This window comes from Accipiter gentilis, chromosome 2 (genome assembly GCF_929443795.1).
Source record: "Accipiter gentilis chromosome 2, bAccGen1.1, whole genome shotgun sequence".
NCBI classification, from domain to species: domain Eukaryota; kingdom Metazoa; phylum Chordata; class Aves; order Accipitriformes; family Accipitridae; genus Astur; species Astur gentilis.
Window position 1 is genome coordinate 24,994,897 of NC_064881.1, and position 23,306 is coordinate 25,018,202.

Below are 23,306 nucleotides of genomic sequence, written 5' to 3' on the forward strand. Positions count from 1 at the left end.
TCCCATTAGGAAGTGCAACATAAACGCAACAAATTCTGTGCCAAACAAGCATTACTATTCTATCTGAATACTGCAGTATTTTATATAATTGCTGCTGTAGTGTGCCATTGGCAGTTTATGAACAATATGCTTTAACCTATTGACACATAATAAAAATAACTTCAGGTATAAGGATCTTTCTTGATTGAATATTGTCTTAGACTTCCAACAACTTGCTTCTTTAATTCCTTTTTTTTTTTTCGTAATGGATTTGTGTGTCCATTTTTATCACTGGCCTACAGAAGCCTAAAGACAGAGTCCAGAAAATAAACATGATCAATTATTTTCTGATACTTTACATTTGCATTGAATTGTGATTATGCCTCTTACTTTATTCTACATACTGAATGAAAAATAATCATTTATGCTTATGGAACATAATCTTTTGATGAATATTTCATATTAAGATTACATAGTGTGACATTTCTTCTGAATCAAAGTGGTTCCTTTTTACAGAAATGTATCTTCTTGATGCTTTTGATTACCTTCCTTCATGAAACAAGCTATTTTATTTCAGTACAATGGAATGAATCTAAGATGAGTGTTGCTCTACAGTTCTTATCCTGACAAAAGATATAGCTTCCGTAAAACAACATTTCTAAGCATGTTTAAATGGAGATAATTTTAGGTCTAGTAGGATATTATTTACATTCATTTCATCAAAGAATGTTCTCAGTGATCACATTTGAAGCAGTCATTACTGTACAGAAAAAATAATCATTTAGTCTGAAATTCTCACTTAAAATTTACAACAAACAATGCAAATTTTGCTTGTGTCAAGAAATTAAGTAGCATTCTCAGCTGTATTACAAAAGTTAAAAGGCACAAATAGAAAGCTACAGCAGATCCAGTGATTCCATTTGGTCTGAATTTTGTTTACTTTCTTTCAAGGAAAAAGTCCCATGTCAAATAACTAAAATCATAGGAATTAGAAAAAAAATATATATCTGCTGATGGAAGGCAACACATGCAGCTCTGCATTTCTGATTTATATCAGTGTAACTGCAATCAATTTGGTCCCAGAGATGTTTAAAGAAGAAATCCATGTGCTCAGAGGGTTTGGGAGAGCTAGCCAAGGACATAAGTTTGCCCTTTCACATGATCTAGAGCATGAATGTGCAGCACCTGGTAAGTTTAGAGGGGAGAAAATGGTGGGGGGGTGTCTCAGGTCCCTAGTAACACCCAGGAAAATCTTTGCTTCTGGACACAAATTACAGATAGAGAAAAAGTTCAAAAGACCAAAATATATCAAATACACTTGTCATCTTTATTTGTTCATTCAATCATATTATTCTTAATATGTCTGGTAACTCCAATAACAACTAGGACAACAAAACTGGTTTTGGTTTTTTCTTTTTTTAAATCTTCCCCTTCATTATTTTAAAAATGCTACTAACTCCCTTTTAGAATCTATCCCTAGTGACTAGGGCAAATATTCCTTCTCAGATTATCAGTATATCTTAAAACTTACGTTTTTTTCATGTTTGTTTGTATTCACCTTCACCAGAGGTTTTAAACTATGGTCTTAACTTAGATCAATTTTAAAGTATGTCCTACATAGACTTAAAGACTAGTACTTGCCTTTGTTCCCATCTCCCCTCAAGTTATTGGTTAGACTTACACAGTCTTTTCTCAGTTTATTTTTTTTCTTTCTTAAGAGGAAGACAGTGACACCAATTTACACACATCTGCTGAGGAGCTGCAACCCTTTTCCTAGCTCAGTACTTTTCCTCTTGTAGAAGATGATATATGGTATCACATGACTGATGTTGTTTTCTTCCACAGAAGCCCAGACACCATGATCACACTCATGCTCAGAGATTAGCAAGTTTGGAGAAGAATAGCCTGTTCTCCTATTATTGCTTTTTTTTTTTTTTCCTGGTGTTTAATCTTCTTTCTTACTTTTTTGATCTCCTATGAAACCTGAAGCAATATAACTACAGCTAAGTAACTAACTGTAAAACCATCTTATTCTTTTCATGGTTTTGAGTCACTGTTTATACCACAGTGGAACAGAAAACATATTCACAACCTTCTGATGGCATTGAAATTATTATGACTCCTTCCTTATCCAAGAATTTGCTAATACAAATGAAAAAAGTTTGGCTTATAATTCAAAAAAATAAATTCCTAAAAGATCCAGAGCATTGATGGTTTCACCTGCAGGCAAACAGAAATAATACTTTCAGTCATTCATTCAGTTTAGATCTTGACAGTCTGATCCCTGTTCTTATCACTTATTACATGCGAGATTTCTACCTTTTATTACTGTATGGCTTCTTGCTTTTGATTTAAGAAATAATCAGAATTTGGATTCAGTGTCTTCTAGCAGGAAGACGATGTCTTCTGTGGATACTCCGCTGTGTTTCAGTTAGCTTAAAAAGAAAAAGGGTGGTACCTACAGCATATTAAAAAAAAAAAATCAGAAACCAGGCACCATGGTCATTTTTCCACATTTGAGTTTTAGTGAAGCAGGCATCATAGAAAGAGTATCCGGTTTTGTAATCACTGCTGTTTGGTAACTGTCTTATTAACTTTATAGAGGTCTTAAAAGTAAGGACATAGGGTTCATGACACAGAATAGAGAAGGGCCTGTCCTAACATCTCAAATGAATAGCAGGATTCTTCATTTTCAGGAATTTATGAAACCCTTAATTGCAGCAGTAATCAGAGATGCAGGGGAAGGCTGTGCTTCAGAGCACCACTTTGTGGGCTCATAATTAGGCATCGGTTCTCACATAATGTAACACCTCTAATTGTATAGAAGGCTGTAATTCAGTCTGGAAGCTGCTGATGTACTGCAAGGGCACAGTCTAGGTGGCTTACAAACAGCAATAGAAATATGATGCTGGGTTATAGATTTAGTATTCTGAGAATAAATAAGGAAGGATGGATAAATGAAAGGCTGTAACGTTATATATTTTAAAGTCTTATGAATAATATCGAAAGAAGAAATTTAAAGTATACTTAGTTTAAGAGAAAATGGATTGTTAAGTAAGATTACAAATAGCATGGAAGGTTATGCTGTGTACAACACAGAATTCTGCTAGTTTTGGAGTACACTGTCTGAAAATATGTTATCCAGCCTGCCAGGACCAATACTTAGATAGCACTGTTGGTGCATAATGTCAAATGTAATTTTATTTTTTTAAAGAATAGGTTACAAATTGCATGCCTTTTTGGTAGATTATGTTGTCGGTATTCCCAGGACTTATAGCAAAAGCATTGGCTATTTTACTAAAAAGTAACAAATGTATTCATAAATGTGTGTGAATTTATTATGAGTCCTAAGAAATGAGCAATTTCTAATATCTATTGGCATAAAAATGTATGTTGTATTGTTCAGTCTTGCAAGAGTGAAATTATTCTAGGAAACAGCATGACAAACATGAATCATACATTGTCAGAGCAGTGGCCCTCCTGTAACTACTTTTAAGTGTTAGTAGTGTCATTGAGGGAAAAGGAGATTAAGCCTCTACCCTTGGGATCCTCAAAGGCAATGCCTGCATTAACCTTCATCTATTTGTGACTACAAATAGCCATGCAGTAAAGTAGTATTGATTGCATGCATTAGATCAGTCAACACTGTTTTGTTCAGCCCACCCTGATGAACTCATTCTATACATTTTTAGACCAGTACATATTGACCCGAATGTTCTTACTCTGATTTAGAGAAGAGGGTCAGGTGACATCAGCTTCATCCAAAGAATGATTAAAGCTCTCAGAAAGAGGACTTTAAGGTAGATAGCTAAGTACACCACTACATTTTCTTCAAAGTTCTTTCTTTCATTGGGAGCATAGATTTTTTCAAAATTTAGCAACTATTAGCATATCACAGGAAAAAGCAAATTAAAATTGACAATGGTGGCATGGAGTTGCTTTCATTCTCCAGAGTTTGTTTCCTTTGCTTACTTGAACAAAGGTACCAAATTGAGCATGTTTTCAGTTTGGGAAGGGGATCAGAGTTAGGAGTGTTCTTAGCTGAAGGAAAATGAATTCTTATTCTTGATTCTTGCAAGAATCTCACTTTGAATTTAAGCATTCATTTCTTCATGACTGGAAACATCATACAGATATGGTGTACAGATTAAATTCAGTTTAATTTCCTTATCACTCCGTTTGGCTTCAGGAGGCTTCTCTTGGGTGGTGTGGGAAGAAACTGTAGTCCATAACTATCTAAGAAGGTGTTCATATGTAGAGTCTGAATTAATTTCTCTCCATGTCACAACTTAGTTTATTTACCTCAGCCATGCTACTGTTCATTTTGTCTTTGTAAATTATGGATTCCTAGATGAAAATATAGCAAAGTCAGGTACAAACTATCATCAGCTACTGAAACTCTATTAGATGGATATGATACTATTTTTTAGTTTTAGGTCTCTGAAAAAAACCCTGTATTATTACACAATCATCGGATGACTTAGAGCTTTTGTGTTTTCCTCTCTTCTTGCTGCCTAAAATTTAGGCCACCCATTAATGAGGATTATTGGAAACTACTTCCTTTACTGTTCTTCCCCATGCCTCCCTTTCCTATCACAACAAAAAAACCCTTCCATCCCGTGTGTTATAACAGTAGTGCACTCAGCATCCAGCATGGTAAAGTACATTTTTACCGGTATACCAAAACCAGCTTTTGCATATGCTGATTTATGTTTCATCCAAGCCTCTTGCCATTGTGAAAATTAGCATAGGGAAGAGGCAGTTTCTTTAAAGCACTTTGTCCCTGTATTGAAAGCAACTTTTTATCCAGTTTTTCAACCGTCAGATTTTAGAGATAATTCCAGACAGACTATTCAGTCATACTCTGCTAACTGATGGCTAAAGATTATCTGTCCTATTAATTCATGTGGAAATAAATCCTAGGGGCCTCTGAAACTTGTACTTATGTCGAGAATTTGATGTTTACAAATTAGGTAACGAGATTCAGATTTTGCTAGGAAACTAGCTAAATGTGGTCATATGCTATGTACATCTGTAACAAAACTATTATAGAGTAAGGCAGAAGAAATTAAAAGAGACAAACCTTGCTTTATCTTGGGCTGACTTTGAAAACCCCCATTAGATTGCATCTGGTTTTCAGCGCACAGTGCCAGCATGCTAGGTTAGACAGCTTGACATCAGGTACTGCAGCCAGTATCCTATGCTAAGTGTTCCCTGAAAACCTTTTCCTGCACAGAGTGCTCTGGCATTATCCTATCAGGGGCTTAGGTGCCAAGTAGAACTGGCTAAATGAAAGGTACTACATCAATAGACAGTGATTTTTGCAGTGTTTTTTTAAATGGAAAAAAAAAAAAAAAAAAAAGCCCCTTGATATTTTTGCATATACCTTTTTGGCGTCTGGACATATAAAATGCTTAAAAATCATATGATATATGTGCTAAGCCAAATATTCCATTCCTTTCACTTCAAAACTGTGTGTAAAGCAGCTCCATCTTGCAGCATATTAAATGCAGAGTAACTGCATTAGTGCAAACCAAACCTAGGGTAAGCACAAGCACTCAGAGACAGAAAACACTCTAACCATGCTTTCTCACTGGGACCAAGCATAATTTCAGTTTTCTGTATCACCACAAATTAGGTTGTATAAGATCCGCATCACCTACAGATATATTGGAAAGTTAACTTCTTTAGGGTTCAATTTTTTCCTCATGGGGCTGGGGAAAACCTGATGCTTCAAGAAGTTATCTAAGTTATTTTCAATGTTAAATAATTAAAATTTTCAGAAATCATAAGATATTAGAAAAAATGTATATTTTTTGTCAGTCAGAATGCATACTGTCTTGCAGTACTCTTTTAAGTGGCTAGATACATATTAAGGATTATATATAGATCTGCATATAGACACTCTGGTAGCCAAGGGGATAACCTTATTTAAGTAAACCTCTGTTTATCCCTAGAGGGCTTACTAGTGTAGTAGCTTAATTATTGAATAAATTCTTCAGTAATTAGTAAAATTTAGTTTTAGTAGACTTAAATATTCTAGTTATGAACTTTAATCAAATTCGGATTAACTATGATCTGAGAGTAGAGGAGATGAAGCATGTGCTGATTGAAGAATGTTGCTCATTGCCACTGCAATGATTCAGAGGATATAAAGAACAAAAACGCAGAACAAAGGAGAACCTAAAGTATTTCTGTGTGAGCTGCAACATCAGTTTTTACTCTAACATACAACATACTTGTGTTATAGCATCAAGTTGTGTTCCTCACATGATAGCTGTGCCTCAAGCGAGATGTTGGGACATGTCAGTATTTAAAATAGGCTGAAATGGAAGTTTACCTGAAACATCTCTGGATCAGATATTGCAAAGCACCTGTGTGATTTAGGACCTGCTTAGCAGGTCCTGAATGCTAAAGACTTCTTTCAAAATGGGAATTAGATGGAGCCAGCAAGGGATTATATGGTAAAAATTATTTCTCAGGAGTGAAGCATCAATAGCTTACAAGCATGCTTATTTAGACTGGTAGCCTTTTTACTTGGTTCCTCCTCTGTCATCTAGAGATTGTCCCAGACTTTCATGTTCTGTGACTCCAGTGAGCTGTTGCAGGCAGATAGTCCCTAAGGTCTGTATGTGCAGAAACTTTAGGCTTCTTGTCCTGGAGCAGAAAGGATCCAAATGACAGAAACTCCTAGATCACTAGCAGGAAGACCCAGAGTTGGAAGCACCAGCTCCAGCTGATATTTTCAAGGTAGAAGCACCTATTTCACAGAGGATACTTGGAGGACCTAATAACCTCTGCCTGATATGGCATTTCCAGCACTCTAAAACTCCTTCTCATCTTTTAAACTCTTAATTGCTCTCCTTTGATTCTCTCCTTCGAAGTCCACCCTGTTATAAAATGCTGAAAGCTGGCAGAGTACAGCAGCTGAGGGATTCATCAGCTCTGAGGAACGATGTTTTCGCATATTCCCACACTAAACAGTATCCTGCTACTCAGTTCCTGCTCTCTTGAAATTTGTTTTTTTGCAACACCTAGCCAGTTATCCTCCATTCCATATGCATATAAAGTAGTTCTTATTCTCAAATTCTCACTGGACTTACTCTTTCTTTTTTAAATTTCATTACACTGATTTCAGACTATCTCTGCAATTTATCAAACTCTGTTCACTGGACTGTTTAAAAACCAGCTTTTTGTCATCTATTTTAGATGCATAGTCTCCATTTTGTTGTTCAAATCATTTATGAAAACCAAAACTGAACAAAACATAGCACTGAGTGTTCTGAGTATTTAATGAGGCCTCTTTCCCACTGGCATAATTATTTGTGTATGTGCACATTGGGGTTTTTTTGGCTTTATGTGTATTTACCTTAAGGTAATTAGATCATATCTTCCCAGATTGAATATGAGACTTTATATAGGGCACTATCAAAAGCTTTAAAAATCAGGCTATGTCTTACCTATTATCTGTTTCTTCTTCTATCCACTAAGTCAGTTATCATGTCAAAGGAGTAAGTTTGCACTGAGAAATGACATTTTGAGTTTGCAGTACTTCAGTTTCTATCCATGCTTTGAGGGATGCATTTCATTTTGTACTAGAATTTTTATGTTTCAATAAATAACAGAAGCATTTAGCTCTGTGGAATAGAACTTCCCAGGGCATTCATATTTTCATATTAATACAGTATTTGATATTACACAATAGTTGTGAAAATAATGCAGTTTATGTTGTTTTTCTAACCAGAGTCATCAATTGCAATGTCAACCACCAGTTGGAAGTTGAACTTATTAAATTTATTAAGAACAAGTGTAAAAGTTGACATGAAGCTGTAAATTATTCCTCCATACCCTCTGCTTCTGAAACACTACTGAGAGATTAGATTTTCTATACAGTTGGTCTAACATTTATCTATTCCAGGATATGACAATGCTTCTTAATAAAACTTCCCAATGTTTATAATTATATTTATGGGAGTTTCAGAAGTCAGAATGAGCTTCCTCCCTAATTCTGTCTGACAATGGTTACTGATGTCCAGAAAAATTACCTTGGATTGAAATAAATACTTTAAGTCACAAAAACCATTATAAATGGCAAGGAGAGAAGGAAGGAAGGAAGGAAGGAGGGAAGGAAGGAAGGAAGGAAGGAAAGAAGGAAGGAAGGAAGGAAGGAAGGAGGGAAGGAAGGAAGGAAGGAAGGAGGGAAGGAAGGAAGGAAGGAAGGAAGGTTGGTTTACCTAGTGTACACCAGAAATAGCTACTTCAGTCTCAATAGATTGTGGAAATTATATGAAATAATATTTCTTCTGTAAATTAAGACATTCTTTTATTAGTCCTGCTTGCATTGCAAACAAATATTGGGAGTTACCAAAAGTAATAATGCACATGCTTTAAAAAGGACAGGAATTAGAGGACAAAATGTGAGCAATACTGCTTAAAAATTTCTGAAGGAAGATGTCTTCTGATCAATAATGACTGTTGACTTCAAACCACAAAGTCAACGTGCACAGAAAAATGCAACCCTCGTTGATTACTGTGAATGGCAAAATACCTCAGTTTCTTTTGAAAGCTCCCTTGAGTTGTCCTTGGTTATAATTTTAAAAATTAAGTTCATTGGCAAACAGGGCAAGCTATAAATCTGAGTATTCTTTGACTTCACATATTTTTGCTAAATCTTTGGTTCCTAGTGCTCTACAGTGCAAAGAGATAGACATGCTTGACAGGTAAATGTCGGCCACATCAATCATACAAAATATACATTAACGCTATACAGCCAATTCATCAAGCGACTGAAGTCCAAAATGCTTTTTTAGTTGGCCTGACTTTCCAACATGGCTTGAATGAAAAGCTTGAATCCTCTGAATTTCTGTTCGAGGTATTAACTCTTCCAGTCCCCCTGAAAACTGCAGTCACTATTCTTGCATTTTACAGGCAAACAGAAAATGTGTCATGTCAGCAACACACTCTGGTTATCCTCCCTGGGAATTCTGATTTGAAGATTGTACCCCAAAATGGTGACTCATCTAAAGAATTTTGGTTCCTCACCATCATTTTCCCTGTATCAGGGTAGACAGTTTTGTCATATTAAGAAGTCAGAATAAGAATCCAAACAAATGCCTTAAATTCCATATGTTTTTCTTACTAACTCCTTAGAGATTAAATTATATGATCACCATGAGGAAAAATATATTGATTCATAATGAGTTGCCTTGGAGAATGCTTGGCTAAAATTAATTTGCTTGTGTACATCAGTGATATTTTTAGAAATGTTATCCACTTTGTCCTGTAAATAGGTTTTGGGAAGAAGAGGCAAGAATTCCTTAACAAGAAATGATATTGATTTATGTATCTTGGGTCGGGCGTCAGATATAAAAAGCCATCTTGCCTGTAATCTTAATAGGACAATTATGCAAGGAAAGTGGAGTTTACTTTGGGATCTTCCTGTCCTTAAATGATTTGTTTACAAGTCAAAGAAGAATTCACATGCCCTTAGTCTAGTCACGTTTCCTTGTATGTTTGTCTTCAAACCTTGAAAAATTTGTCTATCTACATGTTCAGTCCATGTCAAAGATGGGATTTAAATAATTGGCATTAATAAAAGCAAACTTAGCAGCAAAGAAAATCATGAAATACACAATTATGTTAATCAGATCTTGTAAATGTCTCTCCAAGACAGGTTGCAAGGGGTGAAATACTAAATGGGAAATTTCTAGGGTCCTTGTTTTAAACACAGAGTGTGACAGTACTGTAATGTATCAATGAGTATAAATTGATTGCCTATGCCTGTTTGGTTTACAGTGACTGATATTAACTGAGCAGTTTATATAGTGTAAAAATCCTTTTTCCTCCTGCAAAAGATTATCCAGTATATGTAGATAAGAAAGTCAGACCTTTCAGAAAATCTTAGCTCAGAATCAGAGGGAAACACAACCTCAGCTTGCCATGTCCCAGTCATGCTACCGATTAGCCTGTGTCCCTCCTATTCAAGTGATATATTGCCTTGTCATTTTGACAAATTGAAGTTTTCTGATGGGAAAACCTTTTCAGGAAAGAAAGAAAAATCCTGATCACTCTAGCTTCATTACCATTCCTACATAATTAAAACATTATTCCCTTTGTTTACTGTCCAACCTAGTATTTCTTGCATGCTCAATACATTTTTACAAGAAAGAAAATTTCTGTTTTAACATTTTTCCTGAAGGTTTATGACAGCCCTTCTCACAGTTTATCAGGATCAGTCTTTGTGAGATATCATATTTAATTATGCAAGACTTCCTGAAAACTGCAGAGAATTTTGTGTACTGCAGGCTAGAAAAGAAAGGCAAAAAATCTATAACATGTATTGATAAATGTCACCAGTAAGGATGATATAGGATGCTATTTCATATGGTGTTGCAGTTTTAAAACCTTTATATTAATTTGGCGTATAGTAAATTACCAAATTAAATAAAAGGCCAACAGATAATTGTATTCCTTTACTATGAGGAACACTTGAACTAATTTAAAGTAATGCAGCAAATTATCTAAAACCATTTAGTCAAACATACTAGAGAGGGGTCAAACCTAGGGCAGCACTATTTAAATCAAATTGAATTCCATCTTGAGAATGGATTTCAAATAGATTTTTAATTGCAGTATTTTGTCCACAGGGCATTCTATCACACACTTTTCATTTGCAAGTAAAAATCTACCAGTGTCCTTCATCAGTATAGTGCCAGGTCTCTTATCATTACAAAATTTCTGTATTATGAAGCGGGTAAATACGTTCTGAGGCTTTCATTCTTTGCTCAGTTTGCTTATAGTTAATCTCTCAAGCCAAACACTGGGTACTTCCCAGGTCTGGTTCATTTTGTTAAGCAGAAAAACAGGAAACAAACCCATAACAGTAGTTGGGCTTTTCCTCATACACCAGAGAGAAACTACAAAGATGGTGCAGATGTTTTCCTGTAATGGTGTGATCCACAGCAGGAAAAGCTGGTCCATGAAGCTGGCAGGGTGGCTACCCAGAGCCTGCAGGAGAAGGATGCAACCCCATGCATGAAGGGCCCTGTCACTTCACTGCTCTCTGGTAGTACTGCCTACGCACAGAGGATGCCAAGCTAAGGATTTTCTTGGTGCTGTGAGGGTTTTGGTGTGAAGCATGACAGTCTGCGAAGGAAAGTATTCGTGGCAGCAGCACTGGCACTGCCCTGGAGAAGCATCCCCCGGAGCACGGGGACACCCAGCTGTGGGCTTCCACTGTGCTTCCAGGTATACGCAAGGCTATCAGCGATCCCCTCTTCTATTCTTTTATTTCCATGTGGATCGCAACCCCAGAAAGAAATAGAAAGGTGAGGTATTGCCATGAGGACAACAGAAAAGTTATTATGTTTCGGATACATTTTGGTCTTTCCTCAAGCCTTATACAAGTTGTCCTTACCACTGCTGGAATCTAACCCCAGGAAATTAGGTTTAAAGTACATTGGAAGAAGACATTGTCAATGAAGGCAGTCTCCTAAGTTATTTCCACTAGTGGAGAAGAAGTAGTACATGTTTTGCAAAAAGGTGATATGCAGTATTTTTCAATTAAAGACAAAATCATATAATCCTTTCAAAAGCACAGTAACAAGTTCACCTTTTGTAAATACCCTTCTGGATAGATGGCAATAACTAAACTGTTCTATTGTTTTGTGAGTTTTTTGGACAAAACTTTTGCTAAATGAATAGTAACTACAAATGTACTTGTTGGTTTTTTCTACAAAGAAGACTTGCAGGAAGGGTTCATTTTAAAAATATTGACAAATTATTTACAGAACTTTTATTTACAATTAGTCCTGTTTACAGTTCTATTTCAGGTATTCTGTTGTGGGTTTCAGATTGAGGGGGTCATCACAAATGAAATGTTCAGCCCTAGATATGAGAGACTTTGCTTTGTTAGAAACACTTTTCTTAAAGACTACAAAGAGACATTAAGTACCTGGGGGGGTTATTTGCTGTTCTTCCTAGCACGGTACTCTCAGTGAAAATTAGCACAACAGAGAAGTTTTGCAGCATTTGCATGTCGTATAACTTCTCAAAACAATTGAGTTGTAAATTTGCTTTAAATACATTTATAAAGGACCCTAAAGTCACATGCTAATAGTCCTAGCAAGCGGCTGATATTAGTAAACTCACTGCAGCCAGGACACACTACAAAATTAAGGGCAGCTAGTTCCAGGAACTGGAGCAGAAATACAGTACAATAACATAGACAAAGATTTTTAAATCTATCCTCGTTGTATGAAAACTACCAGAAGTGACTCCTGCCAGTGTGCAAGTGGTGCAGCTCCTCACAGAGACAGCAGCAACAGCAGGGAGTTGGAGAACAGCACTTTTAATAGCACTTGGTTTTAGAACTGGGCATGGTTCTGGGCCTACCAAACCAGTGGCATCCAGCTCCAGTGCAAGGTTGATTGTGGCAGATGTGCCAGAAGTTCTCACGATGAAGAAGTGACCACGTCATGTGAACAGAGGATGTTGGAAAGCAAACAAAATGGGTGTGGAAGCCCTCAAATCAGGAAAGTTCTTACACTCATACTAAATTTTATGTTTAATGTAAAAAAAAAAAAAAAAAAAAAAAAAAAAAAATCAATATCTTCCCTAAATCATGGCCATAAAGAAAAAAAAAATTTACATGAAAAATGCAAAAAAAAGGACAAAATATTACTTTCTCACTCTAGACTTTCCATGTAAATACCTGCACAAGTCATCTGAATCTGTAAAATCTAAAGGGCATACCTGTGCTGCTTTGTAAATATTTGATTTGTTAACCAAAGTTCAGTTAGGTAAATGGGATATTTTCCATGTTAAGCTCCTAGCATAATAGATCAGGCCTTTCTATTGATGTTAAATTCCATATTGGTTGCCAAGTAAATTTGACACTGAGAATAGCTGTTGTAAATTCATCACATAAAAGTTTTGAAATAAAATATATATATATTTAAAACTTCTGTTATTCACTTGACAGACTTGAATCAAAGGAGCCTTTCCTGTCCGTTGGGTAAGTAGGAATATGTATATTTCCATAAATACTTATATATTCAACTACCATACAATATATGTGCATGAGATTATGTTGAGTATAAACATCCTGTTTCAACTTTATGGTTATTTACTGTACCTAAGCTTAGAAAAAATAGTTATTAGCCAATAAAATCAGCAGTTGTGGGTATCTCCCTTAAAAAATACTAAGAAGTATGTTTTGCCTCTATTGACTAACCAAAATTTATACTAAAAGACATATAGGAGTTAAATGTTGCATTGAAAGGTAGCTGGTTTATTATTTTGTTTTCACTGATCTTTCAGTCAGAAACCATTTCAAATACTGTCTATATCACCCTTCTAAGCCCCTGAACAAATATTTGATAGTTTCTTTCAAAAGAAAAATTTTTTGATACTTCAGTAACAGAAACAAAAGCAAATTTACAAAATAGAAAAATATCACGTTTAGCCTAATTATAGATCAGTACACTGATTTGCATATTACAGCTATTGTCTTCATAGTCTCATAGCTGCTTAAAGTTATATGATCTATATATTGAAATGATTAACTCATCTTTCTAAAAACTTATTTTTAAATGCAACATATTCTGAAAAAAAACCTACCATTCTTTTACGAAATGTAGACCATTATATAAATTAAAGGTAAGTATCTGTATTTTACTTCAGTCTGAATTTCACTTTTCATGCACTGTTTTCCTTTTAGCCTCTTTCTTTAAAACCTTCCTAAGTTTCCTAACATTCTCACTGCCTGTTTTCCTTCAGAACTGTATATTCTTTATGTCTCTTCATTCTCATTTTTCTTTGTTCACACCACCATGGTTCACGCTACCAAAACCATAAACTGCAGTCAAAAGATCCCATGCAAAATAGCCTTTTAAGGGTTAATTCTACTATGTAATTATCAGTAGCTTCCAAATTGTTGTATTAACTGCAGATCAAAATCTACTTCAAGTTCTGAAGTGTGAATTACAGTTAGCAAACAAAGGAAGTGCATCAGTTAGGAACAAAGAAACAACAAATCAGCATAAGCAGGATTGAGATATGTCTGAGTTGCTATAGCATAAAGTAACTTTGGTTTGTTTGAGTATATTTTTAATTAATTGCTTTCCATTTCTACTTTCTACCAACTCAAAATTATTGAAAAATAAGTTCAACGCTGTTCAAAATTGGGGGGAGTGGGGGGGGTGGTGGTGGTGGTGCTCTTGGTCTGCATGCTTTGAAATGTCCAAATTCATTATCAAATTCAGTCACTTCTGTTATTACCCTTCATTACTCCACTTTGTAACTTGTCCTATTGAGTTGGTTTTTTGAGGCCTCCACTCTTGTAATGAAGTGATGACCTGAAAATCTCCACTTTAAGATTAAAAAAAAAGTTGCATGCCGTTGTGGCTGAGGAGCAAACTTGAAAGTATAAAAATCCAGGAAGCAAATAAAAGACAATGGTTGCAATTATATTAATTGCCACGAAATAAGAAATCCTACTTTTGTAGTTCTTGTCATGATCTTAAGAACTTTGCTGGCAGTTTTAGGTTAGTTGGGGATGTCTACCTAGGAGGAAGCATTATGTGTATGTTTTGGGGTTGGGTTTGTTTCCAGATGAGCAAATTGGTGGCCACTGTGTAAATCCACATTACCTTCATGTAGCCGTTGTATGTGACTGTTACTAAACTGGATTTCTCTTGGGAAGTCTAATCTGAGCAAATAGACTTAGCCTCTGCCCAGGACTTCCCAGAAGTTTGACTGTAATGTACTTGAATTACTTTTCGCGAGTTCGTAATGAAAAGGTAGAAAATTTAAAAATTAGTCCCCGCCTCTGTGCTACTTTTGCCTTTTACTGCTGTATTTTCTCCAGCCTAAAGGAGGGATTCAGACAGAGGTTAGAGCGCTGTGCTCTGAGGAGGGGTCCTAGCCATCATCCACCTCCTTGGTGCTAAGTCAGAGAGATGCTCCTCCTAGTCCCACAGTAATTGTGGGGCTCATTTGTTCAGAGGATGAGCTCTTGTGCCAATACCTGCATCTAAGGTTTTAACCCAGACTGGCGGCTGCAACCACCAGGCTTTTAAAATACAGCAAATGTTTGCAGAAGAAATGCTGAATCAACCTCAATTAGACTAACACATAGGTGCCCTTAATGCCTCTTGCAGCCAGAGTTGGTCAAAACACCAGTCTAAATTACTTTAAGTTGCCTACATTTGACTTGGTCCTGCACACCAGCCTTTCATTCATCTACCTTCTGCAACAGAGATCTGTTCCCACATTTTCATTATACTGCCTGTATGGGCTAATTATTCTTTTTTCATTTTGCTATGCCTTATCTAACAACTTCTTGGTGCTTTTCGATTGTTAATTCTTTTGATGGGGTAAGGGAACATGAAGTGTGGCAGACTAAGAGCCCGAGACTGCCACAGTTTGTTGAGCTCTGCATGTATGTGCAGGGCTGCAGCCTTCCCGCGAGAGATCCCACAAAGGAAAAGGGTTCTTAAAATGATGCATTGTTTCCCCTCTCTCAGAAAGCAGCTAGCTACAGAGAGAAGCATAGCCCACCTCTTGCTGCTGTAGTTTGTGTCTCGAATGCAGGGAGAGAACAACTCCTGTATTCCCTTGGTAAAGGAAACTCCATTTATCCTTCTTTCTATGCAAAGTGCATAGCAAAGAAGAAAAAAACATGCTCCTTTACTCCCTGTGCAAGACAGGGGCATAATTTGGCACTGAAGTAATGGTAAGCTCTTTAATGCAATTCTCTAATGGTAGCAATCAGGAGCAGAAATTCATCGAGTAGGTGATCTATTCAGGTAAGAGTATCTGAATTCAATGCTATGATTTTGAGCTAGAATACAAAGTTGAATTTGAGATGCATGTTGTCTTCCTTTGCCTCTTAGAGGCGAAAATAAAATTCGTAGGGAAGGCTGAAACTTCTCTTGAAAGTGCTGAATGCTGAGTGTTAGCCTGTAGGGCCACAGGATGCTTCTCCCCACAGATGTTATTTCCACACTTCTGGGGGGTTTGTGTCCATATTCAACCTGAGCAAGACAGACAGTTGTCTGTATTTTCTTTCCCCTTCATGTTATGTAGCATTCATGTTCATGTAGGGTTAGAATAAAAAAGAAGTTTTGCAAATAGCCAGAATGCCTGGAACACTTTACCATCAGAGGCAACAGTTATGGTAAAATTCCACCAAAGTGAAGACTACTGACAATGCATCAAATTAACTTGATGCAGACATCTTTGAAACATTCAGACCTAGAAAGACCAGGTAGGTCAAAAGGTACAAGAAACTGGGTACTGCAAAAAGGACAACTTAACAGCCAGCTCATATTAAGTTCATCCCACTTTGTGGCAAAATATGTATAATATTTAAAAAAAAAATATTTAAAATGCCAACAACTTTTAACTATCCACATTTGTTCCCCATATTTGGCATTTTGTTCTTAATAATGATGCACAATTATCCCTTCAACAAAACTGTTATCATTCTCCCTAGATGATTAGATTGATAATGCAGTTACTAACTATTCACCCAGCTATTTCATGGTAGCTGATTCATGGTAACCATCTGTATGTAAAAGTTTAGCCCTTGATAAATTCCAGATAATACTGCATGCAGATTTGTAATTGGTCATCAGTCTGACCCCTAAAATTCAAAACTTATTTTGTAAGACACAGCTATTGCAGCATCTTTTAAGACCTGTAATAGTATTATGTAGCCAAGAAAGACCATAATTATTTTGTAACTGTCTCGCACAGTAAAAATTCTTTGAATTAATTCTTGTTTATATCTAACTGTAATTGTATGTAACTTTCATAATAACATCTGTTCTTTAACACTTGCAGTGATAGAAAATCCATCAGAGCAACTAATAACTTTATCAAACTTTTAAAAATATTTGTCTTCTTTAGATGTCATTTAATAATATATCCCATATTGTTGAATACAGAAGAGACAGGGAGAGAGAGTAAGAAACAGAGCTGATTTTTTCTGATGCTAGTGAGAAGCTGGATTCATACGCTGCCAGCTGAAAAGAATGGCATTACTTCTGGATAAGCAGGCAATAGCTCTTCAGTCAGATGGTCTTGGAAAATGCATGTGTTTTATACATCTGGTTGTCAACTGAGATTCAATCTATTTCTCTTTCTTTTGTGTAGATGTTAAAAAAAATACAATACAAACTGCTGACTTTTTCACTCTTATCTTTTTTTCAAGATTGGTTGTTTGCTATAAACAGTATAAATTTAGGTGGAAAGCCCAGAGAGAGACATATGTGAAATGAACGCATTGTATGGATTTATTACATGATGAACTGTTGTCTGTTGTGGGAGAAAGCAGACAGATACAAGTAAAATTGGCACTAATTGCTGCATTTTTTTTTTACATTCTCAGTAAAAAAATGAGATCTGTATGAACTACTACTTTCCTCACTGAGGTCCTGTTTCTAGAAAGTACATGAGAATAGAAAATACTGAAAAGCCATGTTTTTCTAAATCACAGCTTAATGACAGTACCTTTCGAATCACAGTTACTTACTTCTAGAAAAGAAGGAGGAATTTTGGTTGGCTCAGCTTTCGGAAGTGCTTCCAAAATATAAAAAGTAAAATTACTTCATTTTCTTCTGGCAGAATTGTTCTGAGAAACATCTAACAACTGGAACTTGTCACCCACATTTCTTCTTCTGGCTCAGTAATATTTTCTTTCCCATATGGCCGTTTTGCAGAGATCTATAGGAAATCCTGCACTCAAACACCAGTTTGAAGGATCCCATTCTGAAGAAGTGAGATACTTAAAAAAGATCCTAGTCCTTGCAGGCTCTGTTAGGATAATATTCAGTCCACTTCCAAAATATGCAGGTTCCTTCAATTCACAGTCAGGGTTTGGTTTGGGTTTTGGTTTGTAGGTTTTTGGGGGGGGATGGGGGGGGTTGCATACAATAGGTTATAAGGCACAAAACAGAATGTAGCCACATGTCATCTTCAGTACAACAAATACCACAACAATTGTCCCCCATCCTGATTATCAGATAGCACCAGTGGAAGGAGCAGACACTATTCCTACTGTTCCCATCCAGCTTTTGAAGAAAGATAACTGAGAAAATTATTTTCCTTCAGCAGAGGAAAAATATTAAAAAAAGAGGAGGTACTGGATGCATTTTGTACTGTTAATATGAAACCAGTAAAACTACCAATGTGAACATAATCTTGTAATTCTCATTCACATTCAGGCCAGGTATTCAGGATCTGTGTTTTCATGAAAAGCATGGGAGGACTGAACACACTGGCCAATTATTTAAACTCATTGTCTAGAGACAGGCGGTAATTCCTTGTGCTTAAAACCACTCAGGCTCTGTGACTTAGATAGATAGGCAGCAGCAGGTCTTCTGCAGTTGCAGACAATACCCTCTAAACCAACCAACTCTTTTAATTATGTGTGAGGTTTAGCCCGGGGGCCAGAAGCAGAAGTCAGGGGACTGCAAGGGCTCTGTGGATGGTGAGGGTGAGGCTGCCAGTGTAGTCCCCAGAAAGACAGGAGGGATTTGGGGGATGATAACACATGCGGAGAGCTGGGAATCTTCATGTGGCAGATGCTGAGAATCTATATGGTTTAATTTCAAGCGGTATTACTAATACACTTCTCTTCCAACAATTTACCAAAACACATAAGGATTAAGCTTTTCTATAATTGCCTTCTTTCCATTATTAAAAGGCATTGAAACAGTGGATGAATATCACTGTTTTATAAATTTATAAAAAGTTTTTTTGCTTGAAGATATCTCTGAAGAAGAGATTACAATGCCAGAGTAATAATAATGGTGTTGCCTTGCTGTTACTGCATTTGTCAGTGGTTTTGTGTTGTTACTCAGTGTTTAAAGATCCCAGATTATGTATTTTTCTACTCATCTGCAATCTAAATAATCATTTTATGGTTCTTTTGTTTTCCTGATCTTTTTCATTCTACACCACTTCTACTTCCACACACACAGAAAAATATATATTGCATAGAAAACAGACTAATACATTTGGCCAAAGAAAGAGAAGTATTTTCATAATTCTGTTATCTTTTATTAGCAGCAAATATGCACCTTAATACATTATTTTTCCCCTCTCTGACCTTAATGACATCAGTAACAATGTATTTCATAATTGAGAAAGGCACCAGAGCATGAGATCACTTTTCTTCTCTTCTGGTTATTCTATTGGCCTTTCCCTTTATTTACTCTCTGTTTTTTCTGTCATCCAAGACTGCCTTTTCATTAGTAATTCTAGGAAAACAATACATATACAAGTCATTTATGTTCTGGGTTAATGATGAACAATTCCTCAGTACTGAATATCTGTAGTCTCACCTGTGTACGAGACGGGATGTTCTCTAGAGGAGGAAAAATGATGTGCAAGAGAATGTTTCTGAAGGAAAGTCAGGAGGCTGAAATATTGGGGGGGTGGCGGCAGGGGGGGTGTGCAGGGAGCGGAAGGAAATAAACAGGGATGCAGGAACATAAGAACAGAAAGGAAGGTCCAGGGAAAATGACTACACAAAGAAGCAAAAAGGGCAAAAAGGAAGGTGTTTTCTTACAATGGAAAATGGAGGGAGGAAGGAAGGATAATATTTGCTGGGTATGTAACCTCACCCTGGAACAACACCATTTCAAACTTACTGGGTTTTGCCCAAACAGTGGTCACTGATCCACGAGTTATAGAAAGTGTTTGGAGAGCTCTGTGTTAGCACAGTGTTCCTATTTCCTATTTCTGAGGTATCAACATAGCATCTTGTCCCATCAGTCTCTATGGGCTTCTGTGAATATGTACACCTTCCTGTGGCAGGCTAACAGGCACGTGAAACAATTTCATAAATGAGATCTAACTCCCTATTCACAACACATCTGAAAATCGAGACAGGTTTTCATCCTTCATGTGGCTGGTGCCATCTGAAAGACTTTATTTATTTATTTTCACAGGTTTCCAGATTATTACAAAGAATTTTTAATTCAATATCTTCCCCTTGATAAATATATTGAAAGATATAATAATTTTGATGTTTTATATATTGAATTTCAAATTCCCTATACTGCTGTTCAAATCAGTCAATCTGTATTTGGCCCTTGATCTTCTGTGTTGCTCTTACTACTTTTGTATGATAGTAACAATTGAAACTTTTCTTAATATTAAGTTCTTAGCTTGTTAGGGCTTATACAAATATTTGGAGAGGATCTGATGGCTGATCCCTCCAAACCCACCTTCGAAATCAGCTTAATCGTTTTCACTAGCAAGTGAAACCTGAGATTGGTCCATGTACCAAAAATGTTACTTGCACTTGTGCTAAAAGAGAAAGATGGGACAGAAAAGACAAATGTACGCTTAAAAGACCAAACCACAAAAAGACAGCCAGTGCTGCTATGCTAGCTTTTATTGAAAAACCTCTTCAAACCCTTCTGCAGTAATATAATTTGCAGCTTCTTGATAAAGAGGTTTCTTCTTTGGAGTTTGACCACCCATGATCACAATAGCAATCAGCAGCTGGTCTTGCTTCAAAAGTTATTGCTCCACACCAGTCTCTGTATACATTGGCCTTCTAAAATGGCTGGGTGCTTTAAACTTTGACATTCTCATAAAAAGCCCTATCAAAAGCACTGCCACAGATCCTAGTTTAAGTTTTCTCTCTTCTTATCTTTCTTTTTTTAAAGCAAAGGGAACATATCAAAGAACAAGGCACACGTAAAACAGTGCTAAACATGCTGGCCAATTGGCTAGGCTGAGTAAGGATGAAGCGAATTAGGGAGGCAGAAGAAAGAGGATAGTATTACCTATACTTTTTTTTAATACATATTTTTTCTTTGCAACGTAAAATTATGAAATGATAAAAAAGGGACATATTTTCCCTTCTATTCTTGTGTTCTTACCATAGAATGTAAGTACCCTTTCTGAAGTTTAAATGGGGCCATCATTTCTCTTCCCTGTCCTAGGTTTCATGTTGAGGGGTAATCTACAACCCTAACGATGAAGCTTACTACTGTGAATAGTGATGGGAAGAGGGAAGGATTTTTTTCTTGATACTATATAATTTTAAACTTTGATAATTTCATTAAAGTGTTGTGTCGCACAGAGACCTGCACCACCAGAGTTGAGATCATGGAAGAAATGGAAGATGTCCTCCAGAGAGATTGTAGGCTCTCCATTTGCTGATCTTTCCAAGTCTCAGCTAGGTAAAGCCATGGCTGACCTGATCTAGCCCTGGGTCTAGCCCGTTGGGTAGGAGGCTGAACCAGATACCTTCTAGAAGTGCCTTCCAGCTCTATGAATAGGCAGGGAAGCCACATTAGCTGTTGGACATGCAGCGTGTACAGTGATACTTCCAGACTCTGACTCCCCTCTCTGAAATCAGGAGAATGGCCTGTCCCAGGGTGGGAAGTTTGTTAAGAGAGGAGGCAATGCAGAAAGAGGCACATCAGAGAGAAGCATTGCTGACACAGAGCAAATTGTAGGTCCTACTTGTCTCTCACATTTGTTAAAGGTTTTTTTAAAGGATATTAAACTTCAGGCTAGGATACATTGTCTTAAATGTTACTCCGTTGATAGCCTTGTGCATGATACTAGGGAACAACAACTTACATCTTGCCTTATTGGATCATTCCATGCTCTAGTATACCCCTCATTCAAAATAAAACAAAACCAGGATGTGTCCTGATACGAGGCAAGCTTTCAACCAGTAAAATGAATCAGATCATAGGTTGTTTTCCACAAATTTAGCTTAATCTGAGATCTGACCTCATTTAAGAACCACTTTTCAACTACATTGGTACAATGCCTTCACATACCTTAATGTGAAAAGAAGCAGGACTGAGTTGAGGGTATTTAGGGTCATATCCAACAGCTTCTGTTTGGCCCACACTGATGTTGATTTCAAGAAGAAGGGTCTTGATTTTGGCCGTTTTGGTTTTGGTTTGGTTTGGGTTTTGTGGGGTTGGTTTTGCCTTAGTTCTAATTATGAACTGCAGTTCAAAAGCAATCTGTGGTTATCCATTGAGTTAGGGGATTTTTTCATCTCAGGTTCAGGCTGGGTTCTTACAATTCTTATCATTCTGCAAGGCAAAGTGCAGCTTTGTCAACATCAGCCATACACGCTCCCGTGGGAGTGTACACACAGGCTGTAACACGTAGCAGGTTGTAACAATTTTGCTGATGATGTACACAAAAATAAATAGTAATTAGGTCACATTCTGTCTTGCCAATAGTATGCTAAGAGTTTTATTACTAACAGTTTAATTACTGTGCTCTAATTACTTTTATTTGTAAAGTCCTCAGCTTTGGTTCTGAATTCACGTAAGGATCAGTTTTGTTCAATAAAAAGAATTTCTTCACAGCCACATATTAGAGTTAAATTAAAAGTTGGAGTATGTGCCTTAAATGTGAAGTAGAAATATCAGAGTGGATCTGTCATGCATGACCAGCAACTGACAGTTTATATTGCTATGGTAGTGAGTCTGTAGCTAATGCTAAAGCATTTGTTTAATTTTAAAAGCATAAATCAATTTCCAATAAATATAGTTACTGATTTTTATTTTTTTTCTTTTCAGATGCTTCTAATGCTTTATACAAAAAACAACCTTTCTGAACTTTCTCACACGTGGGTCCTGTAGCCCTTACTCTCAGGGGAAAGAATGGGAGGCTGAATCAGCTATCATCCTGTAGCTAGCTACTTTTGTCAAACATTTTCATAACCACCCAGATAGCCACCAAAGTACTTGTAAGTCCCAGCAAATTAGGAATTTTATCAGAAGCAACTATTTGCCAAAAAGTACCTACTAGGTATGGCCTTGTTTATTCTCTTGCCACCTAAATCAAGGGACAGAAACTGCAGGTAGCTTTCCAGGCACCCTATGAACAACAAATAGTCAAAATGAAAAATTACCAAATTTCAGACTGCATTTTTCCCGTGAACTATTTGTTGACTACCTGAAAATAGCAAACACCTTCACAGAAATTAGGATCAATACACAAAAGAGGAAAACTGAAGCATTTCTCAAGTAATGTAATTCATCCTGCAGATTTATCCTTTTTTGGTGTACAAGAGGATATGGGATAGAAATGGAAGCTACATCTTCTGAGACAGTGAAGCTAGTGAAGCAAAACCGGAGGTTGTTAGTGTGGTTTATATAGCAGTATTATGCCAAAGTGTTCGCATTTCTTTAGAAGAGATGGAGGATCCTGAGAGGTATTGAATAAGGCCTTGTATCCTCACAAAACTAATCTTTTTATTCACATACACACACACACACACACATGCATATTACTCATGATTACACTTTAAATCTGGAATCAAATAC

The 23,306-nt window shown here is 36.6% G+C and overlaps 1 protein-coding gene across 5 annotated transcripts in view; it reads left to right on the top strand.

The window, feature by feature from the left end:
* RALYL (RALY RNA binding protein like) overlaps positions 1–23,306 on the top strand; it is a 403,949-nt gene that overhangs the window by 330,886 nt on the left and 49,757 nt on the right. For all 5 annotated transcript variants that reach the window (XM_049823314.1, XM_049823321.1, XM_049823286.1 and 2 more), the window contains one exon: positions 12,962–12,994. In XM_049823314.1, the coding sequence (XP_049679271.1) occupies positions 12,962–12,994 (33 nt within the window). The remainder of the gene's footprint in view (positions 1–12,961; positions 12,995–23,306) is intronic.